The sequence below is a fragment of the Labeo rohita genome, unplaced genomic scaffold (genome assembly GCF_022985175.1).
Source record: "Labeo rohita strain BAU-BD-2019 unplaced genomic scaffold, IGBB_LRoh.1.0 scaffold_244, whole genome shotgun sequence".
NCBI classification, from domain to species: Eukaryota; Metazoa; Chordata; class Actinopteri; order Cypriniformes; family Cyprinidae; genus Labeo; species Labeo rohita.
Window position 1 is genome coordinate 42,118 of NW_026128704.1, and position 14,365 is coordinate 56,482.

A 14,365-nucleotide genomic window follows, 5' to 3' on the forward strand; every position below is an offset into this window, starting at 1 on the left:
ATCGTGGCAGCGGCCTTGGTCTGTGTGACATCACACAGCCAAGAAGCCGAGAATGGCCCGATTTGAGAAAGGGGATATTATTTATAGGGATAAAAAAAAAAAAAAAAAAAACACTGGGTGGATTTTAATCATTATAGGGTGGATATGTACACACACTGCCAACTTATGTTCAAACGAAATGTAAAAGTGAATTTTGCATCCGATGACCCCTTTAAGATATTTAAATACTTTAGTCATTCAGCTTATTCTTAGTATTTCTTTATACTGTTAAAATGAATGAATAGCCCAGGCAGCCTTTCATATCACATTTAATTTTCAAAAGAATTTGATTTTCATTATACATTTAAACATGATTATAAAAATTCAAGCATATTCTTAGAGCAATATGGTAATGCAGTGGAATGCAAATCTTTCAAACAGCGTATGCATAATTTAAATCCTCATGATGATGTGTGAATAATCTGTGTGATCTTTGAATAAACTCTTTTATTGTCTGGCCTTCAGTGAAGCTCTTTTTGAGCTAATTTGGTTTTATTTGGTCTTTTAGAAAAAGTTAAAGCTGCATATTTTAAGTCATCTGTGTCTTCAGTCTACAAAGGGAAAAAAATACAAAAAAGGGGAAATTAACATTTTTTAGACCTGTAGTGATGTTAGTAAACCGCATGATGTACATAATGCCAACAATTAGACGAACCACCCCATTGTCACCTGTATATTCCATATTTTCCAAAAGGAAAATATACTGCTTAAAATGTTCCTGTTATCATGGCTGTAAATGATTCCTGGGTTAAAATATCCTGATGCACGTTTGAAGCAGCAGACACTGTATTCTCCTGCACAGCTGGGCTGTGCTTCCCAAAAGCATTGTAAATGGTAATCCTTGCTAAATTGATCGTAGCTGGTGACAATGGTTCTACAATCAACTTAGCCCTGACTGGTAGATTCAGTAACAGAGCTCAAACCCTCTTCAACTACTGGATAGAGGTGAAGAATCTGAGTCATCCAAGTGAGTCGATTCTTTTGAATCTATTCACCAAAAATGTCAGTCTATTCATCAAAAATGTCATACTAATGTCAGTCTTTACAAACAGGACATAGAAGTCAAAGTGTATGACACGACTTCTTGATCATTAAGCTGTTTTAATTATGGAGGGAAACACTACCACAATATAATAACTTTAACAAAAGCTGATCTTTTATTTTTCTCTATCTTGCCAAGGACAATGAATGAATACTATTGCCTTCCATTCAAGCAATCACAACTAAACTTCAAAACTGAGCTCACTGGATCTTCCAAAAAGGAGTCAGTGCATTAAAAACACTGCATAGTTCACTCAAACAAAACATCACAAGCTCCCTAAGCACCTTTTTTCTCCTCCAAGACACAACACTAACAGCTACCATGAATAAGTTTATAAATTATTGCATTTATAATCTAGCAGATTCTTTTATCCAAAGCAACTTAGAAAATAGGACAACAGAAGCATTTAAATCAACAAAAGAGCACCAATATGTAAGTGCTGTGACAAGTCCTGGATAGTCTGTTTATACATACAAATATAAAACCGAATGATTGTTTTAATATTTCAGAGATGATGCAACAGGTAGGCCCCCTATGTCCCATACAGCCCATTTGATTCATCTTCACTTTAACAAACATTGACCAGACTCGGTTTGCATTGAGTGAGTTAAGAAGCATACCTTTCCGTCCATTTTCGGGTTTTATCATTGTCCTCTTCCTCTGTTTATCTGTATAATCCATTGTGTCATCGCGTTCATGATAGTTCATACTGTTGTAGATTTGCATAAATGTATTTAATTTCGGGTGAAATGGGACAGGTTATGTTTGGCTAAACTCTGTTTGGCTAGCTCATGTTTGGAGCACTAGGGAGACGATGAAATATGGACCAGAAATAGCTTAAGCAGACGTGCTCTTTTCCAGATATGGAAAGTGATTTCATGTGCGAGCGATATTTGAATTTACCGCGGTGCAAAACAGAGCACGTGTCTTTCTGGTCGTGGCAGTTCTGCGATATCATGCTAGAGCAGCAATGGTTGGGAATCAAACGGAAGGCGTTCCCTCTCATGTTTAATGTGGAGAATCTAACGACGCAACAGTTTTCCCCAAATGATGAACTGGAAGGAAGGCGCACCAGCAACCAGAGACAAGAAACTATTTTATGAATCTCTATGCTCATCTTTTAATAAGAAAGCTGCTAAAACAACCGTATTGATGGAAAAAATAATGATTTCGATATAAGGGTTACCTCCTGCTTATTCTCTGAAGTTGTATAAAATTTTATTTACATTTATTTATTTATTTATTTAATTATTTTTTTTTTATTTATGTATTTATTTATTTAATTATTATTTTTTATTTATTTACTTTTTTAAAGATGTTTATGTTAACGTATTTATTTTTCTGTCTGTATATCTTTTATTATTATTATTATTTAGGTATTTATTGTGTTTTGTATTTCGGTCGTGTCTGTATTTTATTGCTTTGCATCAATCTGAGTCACACATTGTTCTTTTAGAAACTAATTCTGTTGTATCCCCAGTGAATGTTACTTGTTAAATAATAATAATAATAAAAAAAAGACAAAATCAGAGACAAAAAAGGACAGGTGGAAAAAAAAATAGGAAGTTGTGATATTTTATTGATATTATTGCTGTTTATAGATAAAAATACATTGAACAGAAATAAAAATTAAATGAAAAACAATCAAATGGAAAAAAAAATCTGATGTACCACTGAGGAGAAGCACTAAATTTCGTTGTACAGTGCTCGATGACAATAAAGTAGCATTCTATTCTATTCTATTCTATTCTATTCTATTCTATTCTATTCTATTCTATTCTATTCTATATAATGTCAGGTCAAAGCTATGCTAACAACAAGAAGCATTCTTAGCATTAGTAATTATATCAACTATTGCTTTGTGATCTGTGAATAAACAGTTTCTTCTTGGCTGGTTTTCTGTGAAGATCTTGTTGAGGTGGTAGGCTTTTTGGAGAAATTCAGAGCTACATAATTTAAGGCATCTGTTTCTGTCTGCAGAGGAGAAATGCAAAAAACCATCAAACTGCATCACTTAAAAATCAAACATTTTATGAATTGCCATAAATTCAGTATAGCCTACAGAAACCACACATATATTTAGTATAGCCTATACACTACCAAAATGTGTAGGAAATGGTTTAAGACAAAACTTTGAGAAAACAATCTTTAATGGTTGCTAAATTCTGACATTGATCCACAATTCAAAATGTATCATCACCGTGATTTGTCAGCATTTATGTAATGTGCAATTATAAAATATCCAAAGTTTACAGGGCAAATAAAAATGTATTACCTGATTCCTTTGATTTCTGGGTTGTTTTGAAGCTTCTTTGGATAATAATAAAATATGCTTTGTTAATTACACTGATCTAAATTTCAAAAAAGCTATTTACTTTTGAATATTAGTACCTTACTGAATTCTTCCATAAGCTTATGTTAATATATTTACCTTTTTTGTGATTTTGTGAATCAGTCTCACCAGAAATATGTTTACAATTATGGATATTATGCTGATTGTGAACAAGGTTAAAACAACTGGATTCCAAATAGTCAAAGTTGAATATTCTGAAATAGTAAAATAGATTCAATGTACCAAGATAAATACAAAGAAATTTTCAATCAAATTTCCAACTGAAAATATTGTGGTACTACAAGTTATACATCAAAATCAAATATATCTGTACCTTCAATAATCAACTTAGTTCCATTTCCCAAGTGTATCTTCCCACATGTGGCAACAGCACAGTAATAAATCCCAGTATCAGATGGTCTGAGTTCAGTCTGAGGGAGACTGTAGACACAGCTCTGGGTAGACGAGCCATTCTCTGATCTCTCCATGCACTGATCACTCCTGTTATCATGAGTGTAAATAAATCCTGGATGAGAATGTCCTGATGAATGTTTGAACCAGTAGACGCTGTATTGTCCTGCACAGATCTGACTGATGACTGAACACTGCAGAGTCACTGAATCTCCTGGATGAAGTCTGTCAGATACAGGCTGCTGGAGAACTGTAGTCCTTCTTATGCCGTCACTTTCTGAAAGAAATGTAACATTCTGTAAATACATTAAAACAACACACACATGTGCAGTCAGTTTGTGGGTGAAGCTAAAGATTTCACAAAAATATTGTCAATAACTCACCTTTATGTAGAAGAATTGTCCCTTCTCCAAATTTAACTAGGTTCATAAAACTCACAACACAATAGTAGGTTGCAAAGTCATATTCTTCCAAGTGCATGATGGTCAAATTAAAAGAGCCAGTTCCACTTCTGATTAAGAATCGATTTCTCTTGTCAAAGTCATTTTGATATGTAACACTTCCAGAGCTATGTTCTGCATATGCTATGAGAAGTGGTTTCTTGCCAACAGAATGTTTAAACCATGAAACAGTATTTATAAAGTCGTCTGAGTGAGAGCAGGGTATAATCACACTGCTTCCCAGTTCAGCAACTAGCAAAGGCTGTTGGTGAATAAAGTCCTTATTGTCACATGTTCCATCTAAAAACAAAAAAGCAACATGGTAACAAACAGAAATGTGAAACAAAATGCTCAATTAAAATACAATTTAAAACATACTTGCAATTGTGAGGAGGAAAATGGTAGACAAAACTCTGAACTTCATTCTCTGTACTTAATCTAAAAGAGAAATAAACACACATGTATAGTGAAGTCTGGAACATGAAAATGTGTTTAAATGTACAAAATGAACTACTTTTAAACTACTAACATTTGAAACATTTTGATCCAATATCCGAATGTAAGTATTTTAAATAAATAAGCCCATTAGCCTAATTTTCTTAATAGCAGAAAACAATACAGTAAGAATTATAAATAAATACATTTGTAGTAATCGTAATTTGGTAATGTTCTTGAAAGTTTTAAAGACATTACTTACAATCTTAGGAGAAAGTTATTAACTTGATATTACAGTCCTTTAATAATGATTGAGGCTCACAGAAGTAAAATAGATCCAGTATATTCAGTTCAGATTACTATTATACAATATAATTCAAATCGAACTAAAGAGCCCTAGTTATGTGAATGAAAGTGTCAATTTGTTAGTAGCCTATGTCTTATTTTAGGCTGCTTCCTCTTTTATACAGGGCTGTGTTCAAAGATCAAACACTGACATGGTGAAGTTTGACTGGTTGTTTTAAAAAAAAGGGGCAGAGCAAAATTTCCTTTACAGATATAGATATTCACTAGCAAAGCTGGTTACCACAAACAATCTATTATTAACAATAAAAAAATTATGTTGTTTACACTATAATGCTTCTGAAGCTTATAAACATTAAATAAAAGTGAATGTCTAATAAATATCTGAATTCTGTGTTTTAATCTAAAATATAAGTTTAACCCTTGTGCATTAACCCTTTCGGACTTTTTTTTCCTTTTCAGTTTTTTAAAATAATTTTGCATAAATTTTGGCACAGGTGTGTATTTTTATTGGAATTTTACTATTTCACACCCATTTCCTTTAATAAATCAATTTTGCACTAGGTACACAAAATTGTTATTGCCAGCTGCATAGTTCATTTACATGTTGTTTGAACACAGGTGTGTATTTTTATTGATAAAAATTTTACTATTTCACCCCATGATTCCTTTAATAAATCTATTTTTGCAGTTATATCTCCAAGGTGTTGTGTTGCTAGGTACACAAAATTGTTGTCATTTCATCTGAGCCGCTGAAGGTGCAGTGGACCTTAAAGGGGTCATCTCATAAATGGGATTTTTGCACAAAAGTTCACTTTTACATGTTGTTTGCAATCACCTTTCCTAATAACGTGCTAGGTAGCAAGTATCGCAGCTAAACGCGCTAAATATGGCTAAAGTAAACAATCTCTCAGAGCAGCAGAGAGAAAAGGAACAATCCCTCGTAATGGGATGATTTTTGCAGAGCTCATTTTGACAAGGTAAAAAGGGTGTTGTTTTGCACAACCATTGAGAATTTTTAACCAAAGTATATTATAAACTTTTCATTAAGACCCTAAAGAATAATATCAACTTGTGGAAAATGGGCATCCGATGACCCCTTTAAGGACAAAAATGTCCCCACTGAAACTCATTAAAACTGCAATTTTTAATCGCAGTGCCATTTAACTGTAAAATAATGCAATTTTTCTTAACAGGCTTTCATTCTGTTGGCAAGGCTTTACAATTTTTTTTTTTTTTTTTTGGTGCCATTTTTTTCAGGTTTGGCCTATAAAGAAAATACTCGCTTTATTCCTGTTTTCTGCTTCTGCATATTATAGAGCCAGTTGATTAAATAGTGCAGCTATAATTGTGTGGGTGTGTTGGTATGGATGTCAGAGTGTGGTTTGTATATGTGTCATAAAACAAAAATTGTGTGTGTGTGCATGTGTGTTCTTACTGCAAATCACAAATCCAACCACTGTGTGCACCAGTGCAGTTTTGCTGGCACCTAATGAGGAAAATCTGGTACTGCGCCCAAACAAAATCTTACTGAAAGCTAATTTTTGAGATATCAACCTCAGATTTGGAACACAACTTGTTTAGATTTATGCAAGTTTAGAGTTCAACATGTTTAATAAAATCTATATTTTATATAAAATATTATTCATAAAGCATTTTGATAAACTTAGACCTTTAGAACTTTTTGTTTGGTTTCATTTTTTAAACTTTTTCTGTACAAAACAGCTTGTTTTGCTGCTTGATATTACAAATTGGTGTGACTTACCATGTTATTTTAATGTATTATCTTAATTATGAACACACTGGTTTGTAGTGCAAACAGTTTTACTGTTTACTGCATATTGTTATTTTTCTCGTTATTTCCCTATAGCAGATAATGAGCCAGAAGTCTCATATGCCTTTGCAATGAACTCTACTCACTTAACTGTTGGGGGCTCTAAAGTTGCAAAAATACATAAAACTACACACAGTTGCTTTAATTAATTAATATGTTTAAGTTAACTTTGTTTTACTGTAGTTGCCTCTGACACAACTGACCTTTACTTAGATGACTCAACTTTACTCGTGTCATATGTTGATGGTTTAAATGTATACAGGGGTACGCACAAAAATAATTTGTTACCCTGCTGCCTTAAAATTTTAAGTTCAAGCAACTTAAAAATAGTTTAGTCAACTTCAAATGTTAAGTTGTACTAAGTGACAACTTAGATATTTGAGTTCATTCATCTTAAAATGTTAAGGCAGCTGGGTAACAAGCCCAGCTTTTAAGTTTAACAAACCAACTTGACTGTTCAGTCAACTCAAATATCTAAGTCTTTACTTAGTACAACTTAACATTTCAAGTTGACTAAACTTATTTGAGTTGACTGAACTGAAAATTTTAAGTCTGCCAGGTAACAAATTATTTCAAGTTGACTCAACAAATTGTTTTTTTTTTTTTTTTTTTTTTTACACTGTATATACTTTACTTAAGTACAAAATGCATTCCAGCATAGAAGAAACAATGTTTTCATATATAGTAAATATAATATTTACATTGTTCTCAATATTTGTATTATCATTATATCATTGGTAGGGAGGGCCTGTAAAGAGAAAGTATAAAGAAAATTAAAGTACTCTCTATAAGGACCGCCCTCAAGTCCAGTGATGGTGGGTGAAGGTTTACTGATTTATTGATTTATTTATTTATTTTGGTACTAAAAAATTTACATTTACTTGTACATTTACATTTTTTCATTTAGCAGATGCTTTATCCAAAGCGTCTTACAAATGAGGACAATAGAAGCAATCAAAACCAACAGCAATAATAATAATATGTAAGTGCTGAGACAGGTCTCAGTTAGTGCAGTAAAATAAAAAAAGACAGATAGAATAGAAGATAGAATAGAAAGAGAATAGTCTGAATTTGTGAATTTAGGTAAAGGGGTGCAGAGCCAGTGGTTGTTTTTAAGGCAAACATCAATGCGTTGAATTTTTTGCAAGCAGCTATTGATAGCCAGTGCAAATTGATGAACAGGCGTGACATGCGCTCTTTTCGTCTTATAGACTAATCTTGCAGCCGAAATCTTGATTAGCTGCAGAGGTTTGATACAACTTGCTGGAAGATTTGTTATGAGAGCATTGCAATAGCCTGGGCAGAACAAGAGCTTGAACAAGGAATTGTTCAGAATATTCCAAAAGAAAGGGTCTGATTTTACTAATGTTGTATAAAGCAATTCTGCAGAACTGGGCAGTTCTGTGGCCTGTAAATTTCAGCTAATCATCAATCACAACACCAAGGTTCTTGGCTGTCCTTGAAGGAGTTATGGTTGACACCCCAGGCTGGATGGTGAAATTGTGATAAAGTGAAGGGTTTGCTAAAAACCACAAGCAGCTCTGTCTTGGCAAGGCTGAGCTGAAGGTGATGATCCTTCATCCAGCAAGAAATGTCTGTTAGACATGCTGAGGTGTAAGGAGATATTGCCGGATCTTTAGGATGCAATGAGAGGTAGAGTTGAATGTCATCAGCATAACAGTGATATGAAAAGCCATCTGTCTGATTGACAGAACCTAGTGATGCCATATAGAAAGAGAAGAGAAGTGATCCAAAAACTGAGCCCTGTGGTACCCCAGTAGCTAGATTTGAATGATTTGGCAAACATAGACAAATGTAATCCTTGAAGGACCTATCTGAGAGGTAAGACTTGAACCATTGGTGTGCAGTTCCTGAGATGCCCTTTGTTAATAGGGTTGACATAAAGTTCCTGTGACTAACCATGTCAATAGAAGTGGTTATTTAAAAAAAAAAAAAAATCAGGCAAATTTGTCTCCATTATTAATTTATTTTAATTATTTGTCAGAGTTAACTGTATTGTGCCAGTTTAAGAATGATGAGTTTAACATAAATAAATTCACAAATGATCAATAAGATGCATACAGTACCTGTCAAGTACAGAACTGTTTTTTTTTTTGTTTAAAGGGGTTTTTTCATGCCAGTGATTCCCACAACTTGATATGATATCCTTCCAGACCAAAACAGAAAATTCTATAATAAACCAGTACATTTTATCAGAATCTCAATGGTTGTGTGAAATGATAACACCTTATTCAGATCTGTCAAAAAGCCCTCTGCAAAAATCATCCCACCAACTGAAGGATTTTAAAATCTTTATTATGATCTACTCTTCTGCTGAGCACTGATTCGCCACAATCCCAGTCTTCTCTCTGTTAAACTCAAACAGGAGAAACTTTAGCCACATTTAACAGGCCATTTAAACTTGAACTAACTAGCACATTATAGGAAAGGTGATTTCAGAGATTCATAAAAACAAACCCTTATACTCACTTCTGCTGGAGGTGAAGCTGGATCATGAATGATTTGTGCAAACTTTAGATGATTTATTTAGAGTGGGAGGAGCATTGTTTCAAAAAGAAATGTAATCTAGTTTGCATCTTCTGGGGTCTGAGGTGATTTTGGGGCCGTTAGTAAATGACGTCCACTATGTTCGATGGTTACATCCAGTCAGTGCAGTATGTTAATTTATCACGTTTAATTTAGACATGGCTATTGTTTGAAAGTGTAAGTTTTCATTAATTAGCGGTATAAATACAAATGCGGATGAATATACTTCTGTTCAATCTAGGTTCAGAGTCTTCTTAACGACTATCTTGTATTGGAAGGAAGAAGAAATGGAAGAGATGCTTTGAAAGTGTAAGTATGATCCTAATAACTGTGATAAGAGAGCACTGCTATTTAAACATTAATGTTCAAACAACAGCCAGTTTCAGAATAAAATAACATGGTTAATAACATGACAAGCAGTCTTAACTGAAAATCTTGTAATGACATATTTTAAAATATTCAGTTTTTTTTTTTTCATTTCAAGATGTACACCAGTAAAGTTTTTAAGGCATTTTTTATAAAACCCTAGTCCATTTTTATAAAGGCCTAGTGGCTTAAGCTAAACCCTGTCTGTGAAACCCTGTCTCTTTGTTCAAACTTGAAAGTTATACAAGAATGAAACAATTTCCTGTCTCACACTAACGCCACATTCACAAAAAAGTTCCAGATCAGCTGTATTTTATGGGTTAACTGAGACCTGTTCTGTAACTTTAATGTTAATTTTTAATGTAATCTTTATTATGATCTACTCTTCTGCTGAGAGAATGTGATGTTTGTACACAATCACAATAAGACATAAAGTTAAACTCAAACAGGGGAACAATGAATTAACATAACAGACCATTTATATGGAACTAACATGAGCCTGGGGGAAAAGATGAGAGGGGGTAGGATGCAGAAAGGACAATAAATGTTATCCCACACAAGTAATTATTTTCTTTGACACTTGACACTTTTTATAAAATATGCAAACACAAACACGCAAAAACAATAAAAACAATAACAACAAAACATGCTACTTAACTCAAGTAAAAAAAAAGAAAATAAAGCTGTCATGAAATAAAAGAAAATAGCAAAAATAGCCCCAAAAATAGCAAAGTATAATAGCAAAAATCAATAAATTCTTATAAAGCAAAAGTACAATAACAGATAACACTTAACCAGTGAAATTACATTTTCATTAATTCATTTAACAGATGCTGTTATCAAAGCAAATTAACAAATGTGAATTTGTAAAGCAAAACAAAAACCTTATAAGCATTTGAAAAAAAAAAAAAATGTTTACCAACATGATCATCAGTCATCAACAACCATACTACTATGCAATTGTATAATAAATTTCAATTACTATTAGCTAGCGCATTATGAGCTGTGAGGTGTAAATGAGCTGCGTCTTCTCTTGATTAAAGGTATCGATGTCCTCAGTCTGCCCAGGGAAAATACAAAAATAGGGAAAAAAACATAATTTTGTATTCTGCTATATATCTGCTGCATAATCTATGCAAGGTCACAGTCAAGCAATATTAATTCTGGTATAATTATTCACTAACAGTCTTCGTACCAGAACTTGACATCTAAATGCAATCCCAGCCTAAAACCAAGCTTACATGGGTTAGCTGAGGTACTAAACAGAGTCATTTAAGTACTGCATAGATAATCAGAAAAAAATCAAAAATAGAGCCAGCTTTTTCATATTTGCTTTTTAATCACATTTGATCTTTTACATTTGTAAGAAAAGAAAACCTAATTACCTGTTGTTACCTAAGTAACAACTTAGATATTTCTGGAGACCAACCATTTTCCATTGTTAAACTAGCAAAAGTGAATCTGGACATGTCCTGTCACCTGCGCCATGCACTTCAAACTATGCACTTAGATCATTAAAGGAGTCATCGGATGCCCATTTTTCACAAGCTGATATGATTCTTTAGGATCTTAATGAGAAGTCTATAACATACTTTGGTTAAAATTTCTCAGTGGTAGTGTAAAAAAACAGCCTTTTTACCTTGTCAAAATCAGCCTTGCTCAGAGCAAGCCATTGTATTGCATGTTCCTTTAAATGCTAATTAACTCTGCTCACCTCGCCCCCCTCTTCTGTGTGGCGATGAGCCGGTCTGTTTACGTTAGCCGTGTTTAGCCGCTAAATTTGCTAACTAGCACATTATTAAGAAAGGCGATTTGCAAAGATGCATAAAAACCCTTATACTCACTTCTGCTGTAGGTGAAGCTGCATCACGAATGATTCACATGAACATAGATACATTTATGTAGGTCGTCGGGCACATTTCCTTCTAAAACGAAAGTAATGTTAATCCTCTGCGTCTTCAACGGCTCAGATGTCGGGAGTAAATGATGACTGCTGTATTCATTATTACATCCAACTACAGAACACCTCAATCGCTCAATCGAAAACACTGTCTTCCCTTGTAGTCAGAGTTGGACTGTTATAGCTCAGTAAGGGCAGGTCTAAGGTAAGACTATCATGTCAATCAACTATGGTGGGAGTGGCCTTTGTTGGTGTGACATCACACAGACAAGAAGCTGAGAATGACTTGATTTGAACAAGGGCATATATCTTAAAAAGATTACAGAAATTAAAAAGATTTTTATCATAATAGGGTGGTTGGGTACACACACTTCCAACACACATTTATGTTCAAACAACATGTAAAAGTGAGTTTTGCATCTGATGACCCCTTTAAAATAGGGCCCTCTCTCTCACTCAGTTTTTAAGTTTCCCAGCATGATGGTAGCCTTAAGCTTATTATTAATTCCAATAATTGATTGATCACTTAAATTAGCCACATTATTTTATATGCCCAGTGCAATGGAGAAAGTATGGCTTTTTTATTGAGTCATTCAAAATAATTTAAACTGATCTGAAACATGCACACTGTGGACATCTGCTGGTCAAATGCGTGTTATTGCAAATAGAGAGACTGAGTGTTTAAAATTTGAATAAAAGGGCAATACACAATATCCTTAAATACACATTTTCAAATCTTTGAATATGTAAAATATATTAATATATGGTTATGATTATTTTATTAATTAAACGTTTTCACTATTTTATTTTTTTTTTTTTTTCAAACGAAAGTTCATTTAGTCAGTCTATTACTTGACCAGGTCTGTTATGTGTATCTGAACAATGGTTGCGATATAAGAGCCACATGTTCTCAGTTGCATCAGCAGGGCTGGCCCGAGCTCTTAAGGTGTAAAGTGGCCTCTCAAGGTGTGAAAGTTAAGCCTGATATCTATTGTAGCAGTATTGGTTTACACTACAGTATATATGACCATGAGTCAAAGAACCTTTTCACTTTTACATGTCCGTATTAATCATTGAGAAGATGCTGTTTTTGCTGTTTCTGTAAGACTTAAAACTAAGAAACAAGCTGTGACAAAACATACACATGGAAGGGTTATTTTTGACTCCCCTAATGGAGGCAAGTAATTTTTTTGTCTTAGAATGATGTGTGTGGTTTTGATTCAGAGAGGTGTGAAAACATGTCAGTGGGTCAGTCCTGTGGTTGGAAAATGATCAAACAATGATGTGTGCAAATCATGCTTGCAAAAGTAGAGGTGCAAACAAACACTTTTATGTGCTTATAACTTATATCGTGTGTGTGTGTGTGTGTGTGTGTATGCATAAACTTACTACAGGTGGACTGGGTAAAAATGAACTGTATATATATATATATATATATATATATATATAAATGTAAAACGATTATTTATTGTCTAGGTAAAATGTCTCATATTGTTCAAAATTAATATTTAGCCAAATAAATTCAAGTATTTCATTATTACGAATATAAATGCAAATGAATGCAGTTTTATTTTATTCCGATTATGTCTGTGCCGAAGTTAAATGTTTCTCCGCTGATGTTCACCACAGCAGGTCTCAGTCTGTACTGAGCAACTTCTTCCTGTCAGTCACTCTACAGGAAATGATGTCGTACACTGTGGCCTCTGACTGGAACTCTGTTTAGTATCACATCTTCTCCTTATATGGACAAATAATGATTTGGTTTGAGCATGACTCTGTGATTTGTGATAGCACATGCTACCACAGTCTTTATCAGTCATAGCCCACATTCCTTATCAGCGTTTTGGCATTTTGTTATGATTTTGTTTATCACTTGATGTTGTGATGTTGTAATCGCTTGTGGACGTTTGTGATGAACATGTGGCTCAAATGGCCTCTTGATTTCAGTTTGAAAGTTCAGTCAGTTAGAAGAGACCTTTGATGTGGTAAAATGGCTCTATTTTTAAACTCGTATGTTTTGTACATTCATTATTTCTGGGGTTCAGCAATTGTGAAACTGATCTTTGAGTTTCTTAAACCTAAAATTAATTTAGATATTATTTAATCTCTTTGTTGTATCACAAAATCTCACTGTTATTCAATATAGTAACATTTCCAGCATCCAAATATGCCTATTTCTCTATAGTACACAAAATCAGATATGTTTTGAAAACTACATTCATTTTGACTGGGCCTCAGTGATCAAACTAAGCATGCTCAGTAGCTTTTGGTACCTTTTTAACTTGTTGACATGACTTTCCCAGAACAACATGCATTGTGTATTTAACACCAATAAGCAGTCTTTCCAACCACAACACTTGACCCCCTTCTTATTCTTTGATCATACCCAACTTTTTCACCCAAGACCCATTTTCAAGAGACCATATTCACAGCTCTTTCCACACATAGGTGTTTTTTATTTGTTTGTTTGTTTGTTTTTATGTCCGCTTGCAGTGCTACACAGAAGGTTGCTACTCAATGTGACCTCTAAAAAGGTTTTATTTGGTATTTTTTTTTTTTTTTTCTGAAGGGACCATGTGATTCACATACCTATAAGTGATGACAAATGCAAATCACATGAGTATTTACCAGACAAATCCCCAAATGAAAGTAATTCAAAGACATTAATGTGCCAGATAATCAGCTGAACAGACATTAAAAGTGGCATTAAAGATCT

The 14,365-nt window shown here is 33.7% G+C and overlaps 1 protein-coding gene across 1 annotated transcript; it reads right to left on the reverse strand.

Annotated features, from left to right (window-relative positions):
- Positions 1-2,868: 2,868 nt before the first annotated feature.
- Positions 2,869-5,145, reverse strand: LOC127159681 (immunoglobulin kappa light chain). Its single transcript, XM_051102469.1, has 7 exons — positions 4,962-5,145; positions 4,643-4,702; positions 4,208-4,564; positions 3,748-4,101; positions 3,513-3,628; positions 3,357-3,413; positions 2,869-3,055 (listed from the first exon to the last, which is right to left on the reverse strand). The coding sequence occupies exons 2-7, from the start codon at positions 4,686-4,688 to the stop codon at positions 2,933-2,935; spliced, it is 1,053 nt and encodes a 350-aa protein (XP_050958426.1). The 5' UTR covers positions 4,689-4,702; positions 4,962-5,145; the 3' UTR covers positions 2,869-2,932.
- Positions 5,146-14,365: the final 9,220 nt, after the last annotated feature.

Bases quoted from the DNA above. Each gene is read 5' to 3' on its own strand.
- LOC127159681 (XM_051102469.1), bottom strand. From the start codon at position 4,688: ATGAAGTTCAGAGTTTTGTCTACCATTTTCCTCCTCACAATTGCAA. The intron at 4,565-4,642 runs GTATGTTTTAAA...TTTTGTTTTTAG, and splicing joins TTTCCTCCTCACAATTGCAA to ATGGAACATGTGACAATAAG. The intron at 4,102-4,207 runs GTGAGTTATTGA...CATTTCTTTCAG, and splicing joins GACAATTCTTCTACATAAAG to AAAGTGACGGCATAAGAAGG.